The sequence below is a fragment of the Dermacentor variabilis genome, chromosome 4 (assembly GCF_050947875.1).
Source record: "Dermacentor variabilis isolate Ectoservices chromosome 4, ASM5094787v1, whole genome shotgun sequence".
NCBI classification, from domain to species: domain Eukaryota; kingdom Metazoa; phylum Arthropoda; class Arachnida; order Ixodida; family Ixodidae; genus Dermacentor; species Dermacentor variabilis.
In genome coordinates, this window is record NC_134571.1 from 51,095,927 (window position 1) to 51,115,509 (window position 19,583).

At 48.4% G+C, this 19,583-nt stretch overlaps 1 protein-coding gene across 1 annotated transcript in view; it reads right to left on the reverse strand.

Moving 5' to 3' along the window:
- Positions 1 to 13,892, reverse strand: part of LOC142579116 (clotting factor G beta subunit-like) — an 18,932-nt gene extending 5,040 nt beyond the window's left edge. The window contains exons 1-5 of the mRNA XM_075688998.1: positions 13,820 to 13,892; positions 13,589 to 13,751; positions 1,984 to 2,271; positions 985 to 1,043; positions 394 to 494 (exon numbers count right to left, since the gene is read on the reverse strand). Coding sequence (XP_075545113.1) covers positions 394 to 494; positions 985 to 1,043; positions 1,984 to 2,271; positions 13,589 to 13,703 — 563 coding nt within the window. The 5' untranslated portion in view covers positions 13,704 to 13,751; positions 13,820 to 13,892. The remainder of the gene's footprint in view (positions 1 to 393; positions 495 to 984; positions 1,044 to 1,983; positions 2,272 to 13,588; positions 13,752 to 13,819) is intronic.
- Between the last annotated feature and the right edge of the window lie 5,691 nt (positions 13,893 to 19,583).

A 19,583-nucleotide genomic window follows, 5' to 3' on the forward strand; every position in this document is an offset into this window, starting at 1 on the left:
GCGATGCGTTCTCATAATCAAGGAATAAACAAACAAATAAACTGCATGTCTTAAGAAGTCTAAAGCTCTAGATCATTATAACAATACCTATCTCCACATATATATCTATAACTGGAATTATCACAATCCGAAGAAACTGGAGTAGCTATTGCCTATGATTATCTTAAGAGAGCAATTTCACTCCAGAGAAGTCAAGTACAGTCAGAAATGCTGCGCAGGAGAGTGACGCCAGACACCTTCACATTGAGCAGCAACGCCTTTTCCACAGCGTACAAAGAACAAAAAAGAAAAGGCGCTCTGAAAGTCAACTCCACAGCAACATTGGCAGCCGTCTTCACGTTTCTGTCCCTATAAAATGGAGCACCGAGGAAATCAATGGAAACGCATGCGTACTCGTTTCTGAAGTCGTAGAAGCATTGCGCCGCCGTCAGCACAGTGTCACGGTCCAAAAGAGAACCACCGCAGAGGAACTTGTCCCCTTTGAATATGGCCGCCTGCGGGATGGTGAATATAGGCACACTATAAATGCGCACATCCATAGATACAAGACTGCGACGACTTAGCACTCCAAACAGGCGCGCGGAGATTAGAGCGCGGCGACCGGGCATGATGTGTCATACATATAAGCACTGCCTCCGCGTCAACAAACAGAGTTAGGATCCTTGTATATATATATATATATATATATATATATATATATATATATATATATATATATATATATATATATATATATATATATATATATATATATATGGGAAATTACTTGTGCTTAATAGATGAAATAAAGAAACGAGAAATTGCCGCAGATGGGGAACGAACCCATAACCTTCGCAAAGGTTGTGGGATTGTACAGTCTCGCACCTCTGTTGTTTGCCTTCCCATATATATCGAGTAGGAATTTATGTTACCATAAAAACGCTTATAATGCAGCAATGAGAATTGTGAAGCGGCGGCGGCGGCAACTATATTCGAGATACTCACCATCCAAGGCCATTTAGACCTGCCGATTCCTCTAGGATCGCCGTCGACCAAGCCGCAGCCTGAGTCGAAAAAATGGAATAAAGAAGCACATGACTATTTGGTTTGAGAAACAAAGATGGAGAAGCAACTCACTCGATTAACATGTCTCAGGGTACCTCGGTGTATTCCGGATACGCCAACCGCGATGCGAGGCATCTTACAGCTTCGCCCGGAAAGCTTATTCGGGAGCTTGGTAAAACATACTTCTGCGTTAAAGGGATAAGCAGCGCAGGAATGCGGGGGGAGTGATAACTGCGATTAGGTCCCTTTACCTTGTTGACATTATTGCTCTTTTTTATCTGTCGTTACTCATAATACATGTAGGGTTAAGGACTGCAAAGATGAGGCGCCAAATTTGAAAGAATGTTCCAATTCAATGGAATGCTGGTGTTTTATGCGCCAAAACCACGATTTGATTATGAGGCATGCCGTAGTGTGTACTCCAGATTAATTTTGACCACCAGGGGATCTTTAACGTCCCTCCAATGCGCGGGACGCGGCCGTTTTTTAATTTCGCCCCCATCGAAATGCGGCAGCCGCGGCCGGGGTTTGATCCCGCGACCTATTGCTTAGCAGCGCAACAGCCGCTAAGCCATCGCGGCGGGTAGAATGTTTCAACTTCAAGGACAAAAAAAAAAAGAAAGAGTAAATTGGTTCACAATAATATCGCATAAGACATAGGAGCCAACCTTGCGCATGCTGAGTGAGGTGTTTCAAATAGCGCACTGATATATAGGCCTAGACGTTACCTATGTCACCACATTTGCCCGTGCTACACATGAACGGGCATAGCGCATGCCTGCCGAGAAAGAAAGCTAGAGAAAGAGACAGTGAGTGAGAGAGAGAGAGAGAGAGAGAGAGAGAGGAGGAGGAGGAGGAGGAGGAGGAGGAGGAGGAGGAGGAGGAGGCGGAGAGGGGGGTGGGCTCCCAGTAGATTTGTTTGCCGATTACACTACAAACCTCGTTCGTTCCGGGGCCCCTCGTCAACGGATGATTGCCTGACGGTTAGCGGGTCGGCGCTCGGTGCCGTTGGCTTCACGACGTCGGCCGACGGGCAACACACCAGCTGCGAGCGTTCGGTTGACGAACCGCACAGTTGTGGTCGGAGCCCGCGACCGGCCGACGCAACCAGGCTCGGACACCAGGTCAAGGACACGCACCGGCCGGGAGTGCGATCCTCGCCGCCCTCACTCACCGTGGCCCGGCACGCTTCGGAGCTGGATTCGGTCCAGTCGGGACCGCACCGCACTGCATACAAAAATTCACTGGTTAGTCAGTGGGCAATGCGGGCAGTAAGTGTTATATGCTCGGAGGCCAAGAAACAAACGTGAGCTCACAAGGACCACGTAAGAAGCGATCGACCAGAATACGACATATGTAGTAACATCAGTAAATGTAAACATAGCAGTGCGTGCTTGAGGGGTTACGAATATTAGCAGTATGTGCTTGAAGGGGATATAAACACAGCGGATACGAAACACCAGTAGGTAGCATTCCAGTTGATGTGCTAAATTGAAACATATAGTGTCGTTAAACCAAAACAAGAGATAGATTTGCAGGAAGATGGAGACTTGAAGTGATTAACAGTAGTAGAACATGGAATGTAGCTGGAGCCAACGTTTTGTCAGAGAGACCTGTTAATCATAGTGACATTTGAGTAGCTTATGAACTTGAATAGTAGCCGGTAGTGCAGTGACACAGGCCACTGCCCCATTTCAATGGGGAACAGATTCATCATCATCACGATTATACCGAGACGAAGGAGTATAGTTGGACAGGGTGTAGAATGCGTAGAGCAGGTAGACGGTCGGCTACCTGTGCACATGATTAGGGTAAAAGTGGAAAGCGATGTAAGTAGAAGGGAAACGTAGCCTACGGTGGAATAGATAAAATGGAGTAATACGATCAGAAAACTGGCGAGTTATGACCATTCCTGCTCACTCAGGACTAGGGTAAATTGAGACCCATGGGAGAGGTCTCTCCTCCACAGTGGAGTTAATTATGCTGATTTTAATTGCCAGGGCTTCTTCCATATCGATGTGAAACGTTATCAGGGAGTCATGGATGATACATTCTTCGTCGTCCTCATCGTCACCATGACATCAGTATCAGAAACTCCACGTTACTTCTGGACGGAAGACTCCTCGCAACCTTCTTCAGAGTTTAACTACCCCTGTCCTAAGGGAGTCTCATTTATTAAATTAGGGTTGCTCGAACAGAGCAACGTCCGAATCGAATACGGATATTCGAAAAAGACGACCTCCTAAAATTAAATTGAATATAGGGTGCTTCCTAAACAAAGGGAAATATAAAGTTTGCAAGGAGTCCGTACTTGCCCATCACTACACGAAAATGGTCGTGTAAGTCCACTTAGAAACTTCGCTGTAAAACATAGGTTTATATACATTATACGATCCACCCATCTAATGCCATTCGCAACTGGGCGTTCGGTAAAATTGAGGAGCTTGTAAATGAGAAGCAATTGCTTACAATTTTATGGTGCAGCATGACAGTGACACTGCTAAACAAGGGAACAGCGCACCACCAGACGCACGTTGTTTGGATCGGACTGCTCGTACGATCTGTTGGGAACTCGGCGCTGACGCCCGTGGTTGTACCTGGGTCGCAAGCCCCAAGGGTAGCGTTGGCCTGGCGGCCTGGGGTACAACTGGAAGCATCCGAAGGTCCCGGCAAAGCATGAGTCGACTGGTAACAACGAAACAACTTGTTTATTTTAACATCGCAAAGAGTTGGCGGTCAGGTTTGACCGAAGTAGAGAGACGGGAGAGCACTTCACTCAACAGAAGAAATCGGAGCCCTCCTTTTGGCGTCCGGGGGCAGCTGTTTTTATACTCTCGCAGTTGAGGGCAAGAAGGAACCCCTCAAAAGACGAGCACGTGAATGTACAATGGGCTAATGGTGACGCACACTGTCGTAGCGATGCCGTAGCACCATGTCGAGCACGATCTCGTAGCCCCCTGTCGTGGCGCTGCCGGTCGGACACAATGACTGTAATGAGAGGATGGCCCCTGCTTTGGCATCGCCTGTTTCGGGCACAATGACTGGAACGAGATCCCTGCTTTGGCATCGCCTGTTTCGGGCACAATGACTGGAATGCGAGGAGGATCCCTAGGCGGTCGCATCGCCGCAGACGCGCCTGGAAACACCTGGCGATGAGTGTTGCGGCGACGACGATCGGGCCAAAATGTCTGCCGCCCCGCCGCAGTCGCGCCGGCAAAACCACGTGTCGCAGGCGAAACGCAACAGACCGCCCCGCCGGGGAAAGGAGATCCCGATGGACAGGGGACTGCATCCGCTGTCCGGAGGGATGTCGCTCGATGATGCTCATAACCGAAGTCGGGCGTCCCTTGACGTTTCTTGAGCGCAGCGCACAGAGAAGGCCTCGTTCTCTCGTTCAGGTTCGCACGGGACACTGCAAAGTGACTTCGGGAGAGTTCACATTTTTGTTCTCGTTCCCGGCAAGCGTTAGAACTACGCTGAAACTCAACCGCTCAGTCAGCAAGCACGGCACAACCCTCACTAAGCCCTGCCAGGCTCTTTCCCCTTTTTATACCACTGCCTAGTTCCTTACAGTAGTCTAGCATCACTCAGAACGCGTCCACAAATTGAAAAATTGCACTAGAAAGCATATCATCACTTTGAAACACTAAACAAAAGCAATATGTTAAAAAAAAATCCTGCCTCAGGAAGAAAAACATCAGTAACAAACAATTTTGAGGCTGATTCCTACGTTAGGGGCTTCGACTTAAGCCATCGGCGTTACCGTTGAGACTCCCCTTTTTGTAACGCACCTCAAAGGAATATTGTTGTAAAGCGAGGCTCCAGCGCAGGAGGCGGCCATTTTTGGGAGAGATGGTCTGCAGCCATTGGAGAGGGCAGTGATCCGTCTCAATGATAAACCTCGAGCCGGCTAGATAGCATGACAATTTCTGAACGGCCCACACGAGACACGCACACTCTTTCTCGGTGGCGCTATACGCCTGCTCACGACTGGTCAGCTTACGACTAGCATACAGGACGGGGTGTTCTACTTCTCCATTTTCCCGTTGGCACAGTACAACGCCCATGCCTCGCTCACTAGCATCGCACTGAACAATGAACCCTTTTGTATAGTCTGGCGATCGTAGCACAGGCTGGCTTGTTAGGGCACTCTTTAGGGCGCTAAAAGCTCTTTCCTTTGTCTCGTCCCAGACGACTGTTTGAGGCTCTGTTTTTCTTAGAGCATCCGTCAGGGGAGCCGCGATATCAGAGTACCTAGGGATGTACCTCTGATAGTAGCCGGCGACACCCAAGAACGACCGAATATCGGTCTTGGTGCGCGGTTGCGGAAAGTCTCGCACAGCGGCCACTTTTATTTCAGAGGGGCGGCGACGACCCTGACCAATCACGTGACCGAGGTAGACAACCTCGGCCTGTGCTATCTGGCACTTAGGAGCCTTGACTGTCAAGCCCGCTTCGCGCAGGCGGGTTAGCACTGCCCGCAAGTGTGTCATATGCTCAGACCAGGATGCGGAGAATATCGCTACGTCGTCTAGATACGGTAAAGCGAATTCTTGCTGTCCCCGCAACACTTTATCCATGAGACTTGAAAAACAGTATGGCGCGTTCTTCAAACCAAAACTCAACACTTTAGGACGGAATGTTCCCATTGGTGAAATGAACGCCGCATACCTACTAGCCTCTTCTGTAAGTGGAACCTGCCAATAACCCCTGACAAGATCTAGGGTGGAAATAAACTGAGCGCTACTAACTTTCTCAAGGCGCTCCTCGATGTTAGGGATCGGATAAATTTGATCCTTAGTGATGGAATTAAGCCTGCGGTAGTCGACGCAAGGACGAGGTTCCTTGCCCGGTACCTCAACTAAAATCAAAGGGGAGGTATAATCACTCTCACCTGCCTCAATAACACCGAGCTGTAGCATTTTCTTTACCTCAGCCTCCATAATATCGCTCTGGCGGGGTGACACCCGATACGCCTTGGATCGTACTGGCTCTGTGGAGGTAAGTTCTATATCATGAGTAAGTACAGAAGTCCTACCAGGCCTCTCAGAGAACAGACCTTGAAACTCTTGTAATAGCTGGTGTAGTTCGGTTTTCTGCTCGGGCGACAGCGGTGCTTTACTGATAAGGTCACTAATGACTTGACCGGTGTCTTCCCTGTTCGTCACTGAGCCTAGTCCCGGAAGCTCGACTGGAAGCTCTTCAGGAACGTTTATCATCATGCACACCACTGCTTCCCGTTGTCTATAAGGTTTGAGCAGATTACAGTGGTAAACTTGCTGTGCTTTCCGCTTTCCTGGCAGACTTACCACGTAGTTAACGTCCGACAGTTTCTGAACAATTCGTGCTGGGCCCTCCCACTGCACGTCTAGTTTGTTGTTTAGCGATGTGCGCAATATCATGACCTCATCGCCAACCGCAAAACGACGGGCCCTGGCTGTCCGATCATAATAAACCTTGGCCCTCTGCTGGGCCTTTGTCATTGCTTCACCTGACAACTCCTGTGCCCTTCTTAAGCGTTCGAGGAGCTTAAGTACGTACTCCACCACGACTGGGTCGTCGCCCCTACCTTCCCATGATTCTCGAAGCATGCGAAGCGGAGATCGAAGCGAGCGACCGTACACCAGTTCAGCTGGTGAAAACCCCGTAGCCGCATGCGGCGCGGTCCTTAAAGCAAACATCACCCCAGGCAGACACAGCTCCCAGTCAGTTCGATGTTCAAAACACAACGCTCTCAACACGCGCATCATGACGGAGTGGAGCTTCTCAACGGAATTCGACTGTGGGTGGTACACTGAGCTGTGTAACAGCTTTACCCCACACCTTTCGAGAAAAGTTGTCGTCAAAGCGCTTGTAAACACTGTGCCCTGATCTGATTGGATTTCCGCAGGGAAACCAACTCGCGCAAATATGGACAGTAGTGCATTAACTATCTCAACTGAGCTGAGTTCTTTAAGCGGCACTGCTTCAGGGAACTTTGTCGCTGGGCAGATCACAGTCAAAATGTGTCTGTACCCCGTGGCTGTTACCGGCAGAGGTCCCACAGTATCAATAATGAGCCGTCTAAAAGGCTCCGTAATGATAGGTACCAATTTCAACGGCGCCCTCGATTTGTCCCCTGGTTTGCCCACCCGCTGACAAGTGTCACATGTCCTCACGAAATGGTCTGCGTCCCGAAAACACCCTGGCCAGTAGTACTCTTGCAAGAGACGGTCCTTAGTTTTCTTAACTCCTAGGTGTCCGGACCACGAACCCCCATGTGACAAGCGCAACAGATCCTGACGATAGCATTGAGGCACGACCAGCTGATCGAACTCCACTCCTCGGCGGTCTAGATACTTCCGGTACAGGACTCCACCTCTTTCCACAAAACGCGCAGTTTTCCTGGCGATACCTTCTTTGACATTGCAGCGCACGTTTTCCAGGCTGCCATCCTTTTTTTGCTCGGCTATCAAAGCCGTCCGGCTGACTTTTAGCAACCTATCAAGTCCGTCTGACGTCGGCGCGATGAGCAAATCAGTAGATAGCTCTTCTAACTTTCCCGCGTCGGGCGTTTCCTCTCCAGTATCTGGCGCCTTTAACGTTACAGACTCAAGTTTATTCAGTTCGGGCGTGCTCGGAATATCAGCTTGCTGCGCCTCTGACCCTTTTTCGTTGTTTGATAACGTCGGCCCCGCAACTACCGCCTTTGCAGCGAGCTCCCGAACCTTCGATCTGGTTAAGGCCTGAACACTAGCTTCACCAAACAAAAGCCCCTTCTCGCGCAGGAGGTGATCGGACCTGTTTGAAAATAGGTACGGGTACTGGGGTGGCAGCATAGATGACACTGCCGCCTCTGTCTCAAGCGCTCCGAAAGGTCCTTCAATAAGCACTTTTGCTACCGGCAGACACACGCTATGAGCTTCCACGGCTTGCTTGATCCATGCGCACTCGCCCGTGAACATATGGGGTTCTACGTAAGATGGGTGAACTACATCCATCGTAGCTGCGGAATCGCGAAGCACTCGGCACTCTTTCCCGTTCACGAGGAGGTCTCGCATGTAAGGCTCGAGAAGCTTCATGTTCTCGTCAGTGCTGCTTATTGAAAAAAACACAACTTTTGGTGTTGTTTCCGGACACTGCGCCGAAAAGTGACCCGGCTTCTGGCACGTATAACAAACGCCCGCACGCCTCATCTCGAACCGCTTTCTGCGTTCGGCTTCGGCTGCCGCCGTCTCCTTAGGTTCGGTCGCACTGCTTCCACTCGCATCCGCACTACGCGTGTTCCCCTTTGCTCTCATGGGTGTGAACTTCGGCCTCTCAAACTTCGAGCCAAATTCACCCTTTTGACCGTCCTTAGCTCCGCGAGCCCGACGCGTCACAAACTCCTCGGCTAGCTCAGCGGCTTTAGCCACCGTACAAACGTCTGGCCTATCCAAGACCCAGTATCGCACGTTCTCCGGTAACCGACTATAAAACTGTTCTAGCCCGAAACACTGCAGAACTTTATCGTGGTCACCAAACGCTTTCTCTTCTTTGAGCCACTCCTGCATGTTCGACATAAGCCTATACGCAAACTCTGTATATGACTCACTTCTGCCTTTCTCATTTTCCCGAAACTTCCGACGGAACGCCTCCGCAGACAGCCGGTACTTTTTTAGCAGACTCGATTTTACTTTGTCGAAATCCTCTGCTTCCTCTCTATCCAAGCGAGCGACTACGTCGGCCGCCTCGCCGGGTAACAAAGTGAGCAAGCGCTGTGGCCACGTTTCCCGAGAGAACCCCTGCTTCTCGCACGTTCGCTCAAAGTTAACCAGGAACAAACCAATGTCCTCTCCAAGCTTAAACGGCCGCATCAGGTCAGTCATTTTGAACAATACGCGTTCTCCTGCACCGTGTGCCTGACTTCCATTACGAGCGCGTTCCATCTCTACCTCAAGACGCTTCATTTCCAAAGCGTGTTCGCGCTCTTCTTTTTTCTCTTGTTGCTCTCGCTCTTTCTGTTCTTTACGTTCACGCTCTTCTTTTTCTTTCTGTTCTTTAAGTTCACGCTCTTCTTTTTCTTTCTGTTCTTTAAGTTCGCGCTCCTGTTTCTCTTTTTGCTCTTTAAGTTCGCGCTCCTGTCTTTTTGACCTCTCCTGAATAGTCTCAAGGCATTCCGACAGCTCGTCATCCTCAGCCTCTAACTCAAGAATAGCCTTTAGCAGTTCAGGTTTTCTTAGTTTGTCTGAGACATCCAGACCCAACTCTCTTGCAAGCTCCAACAATTTCGGTTTGCGCAACGACTTCAAATCCATGGCTGCTCTGAATGCTGCTTTCTCTACTGCTTACTATTGTCTTGCCGCAAACTAACCCGGCAGCAACGACAACCACAATTACCAGCTCTGTTTCTGACACTAACAAAAAGCCTGGCAAAGCTCAGAAGAAGAAAGTCCCGCACTCACCAAACCTCGCAGGCAGGAATTCCGCGCAGTCGTTCCGCTGCAGGCAACCAGTCGTCACACAGGGCTCGTTGCACTGCTCCCGGATCGTCGTTGAGCTGCTCAGCATACCGTCAACTGCATCTCTTCGCTGCTGGCCTCCGTTGTCGCGATCTCACCGCTGGCAGACAGTTGTTTGAAGTCGGAGGCGATCTCACCGCTGCCAACCAGATGTTTGGATCGGACTGCTCGTACGATCTGTTGGGAACTCGGCGCTGACGCCCGTGGTTGTACCTGGGTCGCAAGCCCCAAGGGTAGCGTTGGCCTGGCGGCCTGGGGTACAACTGGAAGCATCCGAAGGTCCCGGCAAAGCATGAGTCGACTGGTAACAACGAAACAACTTGTTTATTTTAACATCGCAAAGAGTTGGCGGTCAGGTTTGACCGAAGTAGAGAGACGGGAGAGCACTTCACTCAACAGAAGAAATCGGAGCCCTCCTTTTGGCGTCCGGGGGCAGCTGTTTTTATACTCTCGCAGTTGAGGGCAAGAAGGAACCCCTCAAAAGACGAGCACGTGAATGTACAATGGGCTAATGGTGACGCACACTGTCGTAGCGATGCCGTAGCACCATGTCGAGCACGATCTCGTAGCCCCCTGTCGTGGCGCTGCCGGTCGGACACAATGACTGTAATGAGAGGATGGTCCCTGCTTTGGCATCGCCTGTTTCGGGCACAATGACTGGAACGAGATCCCTGCTTTGGCATCGCCTGTTTCGGGCACAATGACTGGAATGCGAGGAGGATCCCTAGGCGGTCGCATCGCCGCAGACGCGCCTGGAAACACCTGGCGATGAGTGTTGCGGCGACGACGATCGGGCCAAAATGTCTGCCGCCCCGCCGCAGTCGCGCCGGCAAAACCACGTGTCGCAGGCGAAACGCAACAACGTGGAGTGTTACGTTCATTGAAGGGAACTGTGCTACTACAGCACTGGACATGGTTTAAAGTAATGCACACACGGGAACATTCACTAAATAATAAATTGCTCCCATCTAGACTACAACAAGTGCTGTTCTGTCTACACATTCGAACAGAAAAAGAATATTCAGCAATTTCAAACAGTGAATTCTCGGATCGAATATGAATCGACTAGCAATTACTATTCGATTCGTATTTGAACTGCCAACAAATCGCTCGCATACGTCTTTATATCCCCTTCTTTATCTGTCCCTTCTCTCTCTTCACCTTCTCCCTTCACCCAGCGTAGGGTAGCCAACCGGACTCTTGACTGGTTAACATCCCTGCATCCCTTATATCCTCTCTCTTTCTCTCTCTCACACACCCTTCCTATTTTTCATTTCACCGGCCATGTTACTATCTCAGGTCTATCTAAATACCTCCTTTTAAGCGTTTCTGTTGGCTTTCATCTGTACTAATTTGATAATAACCTCGTCCGCCTGCTCTCCGTCAATGAGATCCCCTGATGAAGTGCATGATAGATTAAGTGCTTACGATATATAGCGTAAAAAAGTTTTTTATTCGAAACTAGACATAACACGGCGCCCGCAGGTGCAGCAAGAGAGCTCCGACTATCATTTCCTTCCGTTGTCAGGGTAATGGGAGGCACAGGATGACCGAGAGAACCTAACGAGCGTAAACTCAGTCATTAGTGTCGGAGTTTTAGTTTTAGCTACCGTTGTGACTGCATTTAAATCCTTTTCGCCATAAGAATGAAGTGTCACGGCCCCTATTAATAAGTACAGTATTTGTTGTCGAACACAAGCGCTATAAACTAAAATGTCAGTCTTATTCGACCGCTGTTCAAGGTATTGTGCCCGAAACCTTGACACATGAACAATGGCGTACCAACTGTTTTCTTAGTGGGAATGTTAACAACATCATCGCATGTTGTTAACACGGCGATGACTATTACTCGAGCTTTATATAGATCAACAGCTACGCATCCGCGCTTGATCTAGCCGAAAGCCCCTGTGAAGTATTCATTGGTCCGAAAGCAGCGAGAAAGGGAAGCGATTTGTTCAACGTCGCACGAAATATAGCTCATACGCTCATATATTTAAGTATATCTATAGAGTGGATCTGTCGTATTCATCTGCTGTACCCTAAATCGTAGCATAAAATTTATTTATTTGGTAAATTAATTTACTGTTACGCTGGAGAAATGCCCATCGATCGAATGCATTTAGGCATACCGCATAACCCGTGGCGTTAAAACCCATTCGAATCGGGTCTACAAACATAAAAAAAAACAATTTTGTGAGCACACTGTCAAGCGTCTGATGACCACTGTGCTGTGAAGCGCAATCACAATGTGAAAACTACCAATGTGAAGGCAACCGTTGGCTTCATTCTCACGGAGCCCATGCTACAGAGAGTTTCGGCTGCTTACATGAAACAATAAACTGTTCTGGAAATAAGGGGGTGGTGAAAAGCGTCTTTATTTTAAAGATCAAATACTGGCCTCTGGGTCTAGCTCGGTCGCGCATATCCGATATCAGGACCATTTTAGATCGCAGCTCTTGACGCCCGTTGCTGCGGCGAGCGTCGGCGTGGGCGTAACCGAGCGAACGAGCAAAGGATGAAAGAGCGAACGCAGAGGACGCTAGGAGGAAAGCGGAGGAGTAGAGTATGGCGAAAGCGTAAGAAAAGAAAGCGTAGGGCGGCGACGATGGCTACGAGATGGCACCAGAGTAGCGCGCGTCGTCTGGGAGGTCCGTGTGCGGCGGCTGCTGTGAATCGCGCCCACGCGTCACCCACGCGCTGCCTCTCGCCATCTCCCGATTAGCGAGGCAGTTGCTCGCTTTGCTCTGTTTGCAACGGAGCAAGCGAGCAGACACTTTGCTCCGTTTGCAACATGCCGCATGAGGCAGATTGTCCGCGCCAGTCAATATATGGCAAAATGAAAACGCGTAAAGAGCTGAGCTCAAGATTCGCATTAGGGAGTATCGTACTCGTCGGTGAGTTTTTATGCGAAGCATATTACTAGAGCTCAACCCAGCTCCTCAGGCGCGGCGGTGTCGCCTTCAAGGCTGACCACGTGACACCGTGACGTCACGATACAGGAGAAACGGGGCTCCAACTCGCGCCGTTGCTCGCGGCGTCGCGGCGGTATATAAGCAGCTGCGCTTGTTTCTAGGTGGCTTTGGCTCAACTCTTGCAAGATGGGCTGGGTGGGAATCGAACCAGGGTCTCCGGAGTGTGAGACGGAGACGCTACCACTGAGCCACGAGTACGATGCTTCAAAGCTGTACAAAAGCGCCTCTAGTGAATGCGGTGTTGCCTTAGAAACGAGCTGTTTCTAAGGCTCAGGCGTGCTTCGCTTGGTCAGGCGCACACTTCGTTGCCGCGCCGAACGCTGCGTTGCTCCGTTGCTCGACGCTCACCGCGTCCAATGCGGGGCGCGTAGTCGCTGCGCCGTAGCACATTGTCTTACACCCCTTGGCGGGTCGACGGGAACGCTGTCGCGTTCCACTCTTGAAGGCGAAGCAGAGTAACGCATGAGTTGTTTCTTCGTCTAGCCGAACCAAATATAGCCAAGCAACAGCAGTTCACCAGGCTAAACAGTGGTTCAACAACTAAAATAAAGGCTAGTATGCTTCGCATCCTGGGCTTAACCTTAGCTAAGCCACAGCCATTTTTTTTCGAAGCAGCTTATCATTCACTTCAATGTCGCAAAAATGCCGCCAACTGTTCATTCAAGCCGCTAAACCAAGTCAGACAAGACACGGCATAGAATATACTTTAAGTACAACCGCAAAACACCTGTTTGGCTTGAAGAAGGCAGTTGGTAATCATGCTGGAAAGGTTTTCTTTTTCGTTATTTTAACCTCTTTAAAAATATATGTGCACAACATCTGCTACAGAAAGCCTGAAATTTATTAAGGATAGAAGCCCCTATATACCAAAATATTTGTAAACAATCACTCCTGAAGCATAAAGCGACCTTTCACTGAAGTGGCCAACTTGTTCCAAGTTCTTTGCGCTTAATCACTCTATTCATCAACGGTGCTACAGGAGAAACACCAAAGAGATGCGCCGCCGAGTGATGCACAATCACAGTTCCAAAATTGGCGAGGCACATATTCTAACGCACGCAGCCACATCGATTACGCGACAGGGTAACATACCTAGTGAGAGCTGAAGAAAAGCGACTGCAGCGCCTGCAATGACGACAACGGCGGACCTCTTGAAAAGGTGAGAAACGGGCCAGGATAACCACTTTACACCAGAATCAGGGCCCATGGCTCGTTTTTTTTTACTACGCCCGTCAGCAAGCTCCTTTACGTCGTGCTGCCAGAACAAAAATACAGGCGGTTGCAACAACTTAACGGGGGGCATTATCCCTTCTTTCCACTCACCTGCTTCGAGGATAGTCCGGAATCTCACGGTCGCTCGCTCTTCGGGTAGACTGAGCAAAGGAGGAGATACGGAAAAAGGGAGAGTAAGACGGACGAGGAGCGCCGCGTCAAAATAACTAAGATGTTCGCCCTCGCCATTTCCTCCTCGCAATCTTTGGCAGGCACCTGCTATTCAGCGGTCGAAGGAAGTTACCACAGGAAGGCGCAACTGGCGCCGGCGATCTTTCCATACCTTGCTTGGCACGTGCGCTTAATCGAGCGGCGGGCTTGCAGTGGGTACGGTCGATACACGTTGGCCGTACGGATTGGGAGCTGTTTACACGTTTCAATGCACGCTGCGACACGTGTCACGAGAGAGTCCTTCACACATATTACGTGTGGCGACGGCATCGACCAGTGCCTGCAGCATCAATCTCATTTAGAGGTAATTAAAGGAGTTGGCGGCAAGAAAGTTAGCAGCTTGGATGTGTTTTACTTTTCTTGTTTTTCTTTTTTTGATACCAATAAGGGGGGATACTCGCGTCTGTAAAAACCGTGTAGGATATTATCTGTCTCTGTACCAATTTTTAACTCTTTGTACTCAATATATTCGTTACACGTTTCTTTCACAAGGGAATGAAGAAGACGCAGGATAGAAAATCTTGGCACCCTGGTGTTTTAGTGCATGAGGATATATAGCTATAGGGGCTTGTTGGTACGGCATAACTTATTTTGTAGTAGCGAAAGCTACTACAAAATAGCCAAATCAATTTTGGCTATTCGATGGTCGACATTTCGCTGCCTTTTTCACTCCTTTTGGATGACGCTAGTTAATGGCATCTCCTGGGGTGTGAAGGCCAGTTTTCTCATCGATTCGGTACCCGCGCGATTAACTCGAGATGCATTCAGTTGTCAGCATCTATTGCAATGGTCACGCTCATCGCTGTTGCTTCGTTAGTTGAAACTTCTTTGTTTAGACCGATCCCGTGACCAGCAAAGGGATTCAGTTCGTAGTCAGTTAAACCCATAAGCAATATGAATGTCGCCCATTACCTCGTCTATTTTTTCCCTAATTGTACAGCACTTTTCATGCAAAATTGGCAACTGAAAATACGAATCGCAAAGAGTTGAGAAATTAAGCGATCTACTAAGGGAGAGAACCAACGCAACAGCCTAACAGAAAGGAAAAACGAAAATTAACAAATTTAACTGTTGTTTGTGAAACTATTTATGGATCAACGCCTTTTTATTTAAAAAGGAAGTAGAGAAAATGCCGCCGGGAGTGGAGAATGATTCCGTGTGTATTGAGTGACGCCTCTACCGTTACCAGTCTAACCGCCTGACGTAGCCTCACTTCTCTGCTATGCGTATGTAGGGGTTTTCTAACATTCCGCGGAGGGCGCAGTACGTCTAGAACCGCAGCGTCCTGCGCTCTACGCGGTTGTACGGGACTGGCAGCCACGAATGGTTACGCAACTACCCAAATAACAATACGAGCAGTAAACGAGAGATGCAAGAAAACCTGTGATGGTTCCGCAAATATATATTTCTCTGTATTTCTTCCACAGCTAATTAAAAAAAAAACGATACTAGAAATCGTTTTTAAGCTTTCGCTAGTTTACGCGTTCTTTAGCAGTGCTCATCCTGCACTTCTTTACTGCGCGAGTCCATTTGGTGTGGTTCCTTGTTTGTCAAGCAAAGGGTAGGTCTAGCTGACAGGCCTATCCTGGGTACGTGCCTGTGAGTTCTTTTTCGGGGAGTCGGGGGAAGGGGGTGGGGTCCCAACCCAACGTAAATTTTCTGTGCAAATGAAGAGTGGGGCGGGGGGTACCTTTAGCAGTTTAAATGTGAATATAATGCTCACCTTGACATAAAAATTGTTACAGCGCAATCACATGCAACCACAAAGTATGAAGGACGGGACACAAGCGCTGAAGCCGTCCGTGCCCGTTCAGCGCTTGTGTCCCGTCCTTCATACTTTGTGGTTGCATGTGATTGCGCTGTAACAATTTTTATGTCAAGTATGCACCAACTCGCCCAGAAAGAAGTTTTAATAATGCCCACCGTTCCCATAAAACAACCACCATCATCATCACCACCACCGCCACCGCCACCACCACTATCATCATCATCATCATGATCAACAACAACAACAAAACTATCATCATCATCAATGGCTCGAGCATTGTCGTCTTTCACGGCTGGCTCGTTTGCGCGTCTGGTAGCCGCCGCCGTCGGGCCGTACGACGTTTCGTCCACCACCCAAGAACTAGAAAGCGCGGTGTTTTGTGCCGACTTGTATGCCGTGAAGACCGCCGACGGGATGGTCGTTGCCACCGTGTACGTTCAACCTATCTCTTCCAAGCGCGACGTAGAGACCACTTTGGATGGCTGTTCGATCCGGCCGATGATGATCAAAGTCCTGTAATCGTCGTTGGCGACTTCAACGTGGATGTGTTGCGGCCAGATGGCAATCGGCAGCCCTCGTTCACGCTCGAACGGTTCAAGCTATCAGCGCTACACCGACCCCATGCTGCCAACGACCATGAGGCGCTCGTGTTTGGACTTGACCTTCGCCAAGGACCTGTCCATCGTCGTCGCCGAACGCTCGGCCGTCTACCATAGCGACCACAAAAGTATAGTAAGTTGCGTGAAATAATAAACAACACCAAATATTTATGTATCTCTGTGTTGTACATTGTACCATCTGTACAGCTTGGCTGGTCATCCACCTTCAGAGTGGAATGTCTGCGAATTTTTATTATCAAACACACAAACGCGAGACTTCTCCACATGTGAAATTCTGGTGCCTAATCTTTGTAATTTCGGGCGTTGGAGAAGGGACACGGAGACCGCTGCAAGAGTGCTGTACAGCAGAAGTGAACAAACATGTCTGGATGCAGTGCTCGTAAAAATTCATTGACGGCAGTCCGAGTTTGTACACTTGTGAGCTCGACTCAAGAACAGACCACTGTAAATGTTCTTTAAGTATTATCATTTCATTCACGCAGCAACCGTCTGAAGCAGACACACAAAATATTCTAATAAACCACTGAATGTGAAATAATATAATTTGTTTAACGATGCGTCAGCCCACTGAACTAACAAGAAACCTAATTTTGTTCGTCAGCGAGGTGTTTCAGACTACATAACATTCCTATAACGCACATTTATGCGATGTAAATAAATGTCTTTTTTATCGGCATGAGTGAACAAGGAGAATTTATTTGCATCAAGAACGGCGCTGGCTACTCATTTTTACATGGTAAATGGAAAAATTTATCAGAAGTAGGAGAATATAACGAGGAAATAGAAACACATAAGAAAATGATATAAACAGAACAAACGCTCAAAGCATGGAATATCGCCGTAGAGAAACACATTTGGAAACACTATTGATAATGAAAAAAAGAATGTCATGAGTGAAATAAACAATTTGTATGACTACAAACAGTGAAATTCAACATACGACATTCTCACAGAACCTGAACGTCACGTTCACTTGTTATCCTATGCATTAGTCTATAGGATACTACTGACCTCCTATTTTTTTTTCGAGCTTTAAGGGTAGCTGTTGCTTACGAGTCCTATTACGTGTTCACCATAGGTAATTCTTAGGGACACCTAAGAATCGTATTGATTCTCGAAATATTCAAGAATTCGCCTTAAGTTCGAGAATTCGTCATCAGGAATCCTCTCCGTCCAACAGGGTCACTTACAGGATCATTTTTTCAACTGGCTGGGGCTGTAATTATTGTGTCTGTATTGTAACTTACACGTGCATATTTTTGTTTGCCTATTTGACCTGTATAGTTACAACAATACGTATTACGTTCGCTTTCATTTCTACGCGAAAGCCATTGTGCGCGAGGTTCTGCCTGCACGGGCAGTTGAAAAAGAACGAAGAACAATGGCTTTAGGTCATCGAGGCCTCCCCCCCCCCCCCCCCCCCGTGGTTCGGCCTCCTGCTACAGTTGAAACTCGACCTAACGAAGTGACGACCACGCTCGAATTATTTCGTTAAATCGTGAAGTTGGGAAATTCGACTGAGAAATTTTTCGGTCCTTCTAAATCTAAAATTGTAGTGTAGCGACACCCAAAAGGTACCGCGGCATTGTATTTGCCTCTAACCCACGCCTGCTAGTGTAAAAAGTCTGCGAGGGGGGCCCAACTACCGCAGCCCCTGGCACCGTCTGGTACATAAGAATGCTAGCGACTGCTCAGCTGCGTTGTTCCGTGCAGAGGCGCGGCATGCAGCCTCGTCAAAATACAGCTACGTCCGTGAATAGGATGCCTAGATATTTTAACACGATAGCGTTACAGCGCACGCTCGAAGAAAAGCCCGTCTGCGTCAAAATGAGAAAGAAAACAATTATTTTTACTCATTTATTTCTGGAGAACCTTTGTTAAATCGGGTAGTTAATTTGGGTTGATGACAACGTTGTACTTTATGGGTACTTACCATCTCGAAAGCGAACTTCAGACTCATACCTTTGTGCGTGCTGTTTCCTCCCCTCCGTTTGCGTTAAAGCGATTGGCAGCACGAAGGTCACTTCGCTCGCTGCTGCTGCCGCACTTGCTCATGCCAGCGTTTTGACAGCGAGTGTGCCCGGTCATCGAGTGTGATGTGTTCCTGTTTGCCTGTGCGCGCTGACACCATGCTTGTTAATTCAGTCAGTAAGCGAATGTCTGCAAGTTTATACGGCCGATAGAACTACTATCTTAACTTCGTATAACCACCTAACTAATTTGCTATCGCAATCGATGCTTCGCCATTCGGGTAGCGCTGGTAACATTGACGAATGATTAATCGAGTAATCGATTAAATGTATCCCGCAAGACGATTAATCTTCATTCCTGTGCACCTTTCATTTAATCGACTTAGTCGATTAGGCCTGTTCGATTAATCGTTTTCGAGAGTTCGGCAGGAGTGGCGTGAAAATGTTGAAATCGTACTGAGATGGCGGCGCACGAGCAGTGACTGTGCGGCTGTGGTATAGAGCGACTGTCGACTGTTCTTTTCCGAGTTCCGAGTCATGCCGAGCCGAGCGGGGGGACCTGCAGCACACACGCCACCACGTCGCCCGAAGCCACCGGCTTGAAATGCCCTCGAAATTCAAGGCATACTATAACTATTGCAACCCAATCGTTGATTGTCGGGCCACTTCCAGTTCACTAAATACGTGACGCTGCATGCGCGCCAGTTTGGAGCATGTATTTGACAAAGCGATGAAGTTTGATCATGTCGATTCCAGCAAATCGATAGCGTCCGAGCATCTATTGTCGCACGCCGCCTGTTAGGCCATCCAAAGAAGGTATCGGTTTCACCCAAACATCCCAGCCAATTGACATTCATTCGCTTTGTGAAAACAGTATGCCGTTTAATATCCTAAACCAGTAATTTTCTTTTTTCCTAGCTGTGCACATTGCGATTTCTTCCACATTTCAGTTGGATTTCACCTTTCACTTTTGCCCTATTTCTTATTTAACTGTACTGTACAAGGATTCACTGGTGCCATGTATCTAATTTAATTCTGCAGTAAGTGCAATTTTATAACGTATATTGTTTACCTTTTCAAAAGCCACTAGTGCCACCTATATTTAGCGTTTAACAAGTTATACATTATACTTTATCAAACGTTTATACACTTGCGTTTCAAACCTGGTTCCACCTCTCAAACATTAAAAAAGGGTCCTACAAAAGTAGATAACCACGTTTCAACATTTTTAAGTGTGCCCGGCAAAAATGTCGATTAATCAATTATTTGAGGAAAAACTCTGCACG